The following is a 2,698-nucleotide window of genomic DNA, read 5'->3' on the forward strand; positions in this document are numbered from 1 at the left end:
GTGAGCCATGGCCGCTGAGCCTGCGCGTCCGGAGCCTGTGCTCCGCAACGGGAGAGGCCACAACAGTGAGAGGCCCGCGTACCGCAAAAAAAAAAAAAAAAAAGTACAGGGGAACACAACACCACCACAAACTATTTCCTACCAGATTAAATATGAGACAACAAGAGCAGTAGGGGCAGTTTTTTCGTCTTCAGATAGTAAAAGGAGAATGAATCACAATTATTTATAATAAGGGTGATGAAAACAGAGGACCTTGGTAACAAAAACATTCCACATGTGCTCCTTTAGGAATTCTTCCTACACCACATGTCTTCAATAATAATAATTTTAAAATTTTATGTACACCTGAGCTATCTAAACCTGGGTGCCATTTTCCAAAGATCTCAACACCAAGCTGTAAGTGAAGAAGTTAGATTTGTTCTCCTCAAACTAGGGGAGGATGAATCCTTTGGGTTTCCTTTTCTAAAATGGTTTAAATATTCAATAACTCAGTTACGTACCGAAGAGACAGAGCGTTTGGTTCTAAAGCAGAGTTGCTGTTCAAAGGACTCTGAAAATGCCTGAATTTTGGAATGGGATCTTCTTTTTGATTCCAGTGGCTCCTTGAATGACCCATCCCCTGAGCATTTTCCGTAATCCCGCATGTGAGTATGGCATTGAAATCCCTGGTCCTCATAAGAATGCCTTCTAGGATGGCTGTCAGATGACATCATGCTGGGAAGCACAGGAAACTGGGAATACAGAATTTTAAAAATTTACAATATAAAGAGACTGCACAATATTAGCACAGAGACAGAATGTCCATAAATTACTAACCAAACAAATCTCATGTTGGACTGAAATTTTATCTTCTTGATCAGTAGAAGCTTTCTCCTGCAATGAGGCAGTGGGCTCAATTGGTCAAAACATTAAGTAGAACATCCCAAGATTAGCTATGTTGCTCCTCTATCATTAGGGTGGTGTAATAAAGTGTTCCAGCCTTAAATTGATATGTAAAAAGAAATTTCAAAATGATCAAAATAAATTTTTAATGAAGTCATAAACATTTAAGAAATAATACAAAGGCAAATATTTGTGTGCTTTCTGTATGGAGAAGGAATTTCTAAGCAAAAGAGTAATGGAAGAAGTCATAAGGAAAAACATTAATTTAACTATATAAAAATAAAGCTAATGTGCGTAAAAAACAACCTATAATATGGTAGACAAAAAAAACTTTTAAAATATTTGCTGCATGTTTAATAAATATTCTGAAAATAAGGGTATTTCACATAATACACACAAACATAGAGGTCATGTACTACAATGACATCGGTGTTAAAATCACAATTGGAAAATGATGAAAAAAAGAGAGTTCAGATAAACCAAACTTCTTGAAAGAATTGTGACACTTGCTCTGTTAATTTCTCTCACTCCCCAACCCACTCCACTCCAGCTTTTTCACTCACACTTTTTCTTTTTCTGTTTTTGTTTTTGTTTTTTAAAAGGTATATTTAGTTCCTGTGCAAACTTTGCTGTAGCAGAGAATGCTGCAATGATACACATTTTGGATGTGTACGAATGTATCTGTAAAAGTGAAACAGGTAGGTTAATAAAGAATAAGTGCATTTTAAATTGTGATATGTATTGTCAAATTATTCTCCAAAGAGGTGATACAAATTAATATTCCAAACCATGAGTGTGCCTGTTTCCCCAAACACTTGCCAACAAACAGGAAAAGTGAGATAGTATTATTGTTTTAATATGTATTTTTCTTATAATGAATGATGCTGTATAAACTTCATATGATAAAAATTGATGGAGACTTTAGGATTTCTTATCTCATGTGTTACAGAGGATTAGACCCATTTCACAAGCATGTGGGCAAAGGGGCCCATACTCTGGGATCCAAGACACCTAGGTTTGGAGTTTGAGATGAGGTCCCATTGATGGAGCACCTACTATGTGCAGACACACTTGCCCCTCACAACAAGCAGAAACTTGCTCTTCCACAGTGCTATTATTTATCTGAGAAAAGCTGATTAAATGGCTTTTCAAAAGCTACACGGCTGATAAAGGGAAGAGCTAGGATTGCAATCCAAGTCAGTTGTAACCACACTCTGTGCTCTTTCTGCGTCCTGGCATTAGTAACTGCTAACTTGGAGCAACAAGGCCAGCAGATCTGAAATCAGAAAACCCAGGTATGTCAATCTGCTACTGACTAGCTGTGCGACCTGGGGTAAATGATAACCTCTTTAGGGGCGGGGGAGGTCCTCAGGTTTCTCAAAGAATTTGTCAAAAAGCTGGAGTTGTTACCTTCAAGTCCTTCCAGGCCTCAGTCTGTAGTACCTTGTAAAATATGGCAAAAAAAAAGCTGTTAGCAGTTGCCTTATGTATTGAGGTGCTCCTATGTTGGGTGCATATATATTTATAATTGTTATATCTTCTTCTTGGATTGATCCCTTGATCATTAGGTAGAGTCCTTCCTTGTCTCTTGTAACAGTCTTTATTTTAAAATCTATTTTATCTGATATGAGTATTGCTACTCCAGCTTTCTTTTGATTTCCATTTGCATGGAATATCTTTTTCCATCCCCTCACTTTCAGTCTGAATGTGTCCCTAGGTCTGAAGTGGGTCTCTTGTAGACAGCATATATAAGGGACTTGTTTTTGTATCCATTCAGCAAGCCTGTGTCTTTTGGTTGGAGCATTTAATCCATTCA

At 37.4% G+C, this 2,698-nt stretch overlaps 1 protein-coding gene across 5 annotated transcripts in view; it reads right to left on the minus strand.

Moving 5' to 3' along the window:
- LNP1 (leukemia NUP98 fusion partner 1) overlaps positions 1-2,698 on the minus strand; it is a 37,843-nt gene that overhangs the window by 4,029 nt on the left and 31,116 nt on the right. For 4 of the 5 annotated variants that reach the window (XM_028493961.1, XM_028493966.1, XM_028493970.1 and 1 more), the window contains 2 exons: positions 817-873; positions 501-731 (listed from right to left, as the gene is read on the minus strand). In XM_028493961.1, the coding sequence (XP_028349762.1) occupies positions 501-731; positions 817-873 (288 nt within the window). The remainder of the gene's footprint in view (positions 1-500; positions 732-816; positions 874-2,698) is intronic. The other variant, XM_028493975.1, reaches the window with a different exon arrangement.

The sequence above is a fragment of the Physeter macrocephalus genome, chromosome 1, assembly GCF_002837175.3.
Source record: "Physeter macrocephalus isolate SW-GA chromosome 1, ASM283717v5, whole genome shotgun sequence".
NCBI classification, from domain to species: Eukaryota; Metazoa; Chordata; class Mammalia; order Artiodactyla; family Physeteridae; genus Physeter; species Physeter macrocephalus.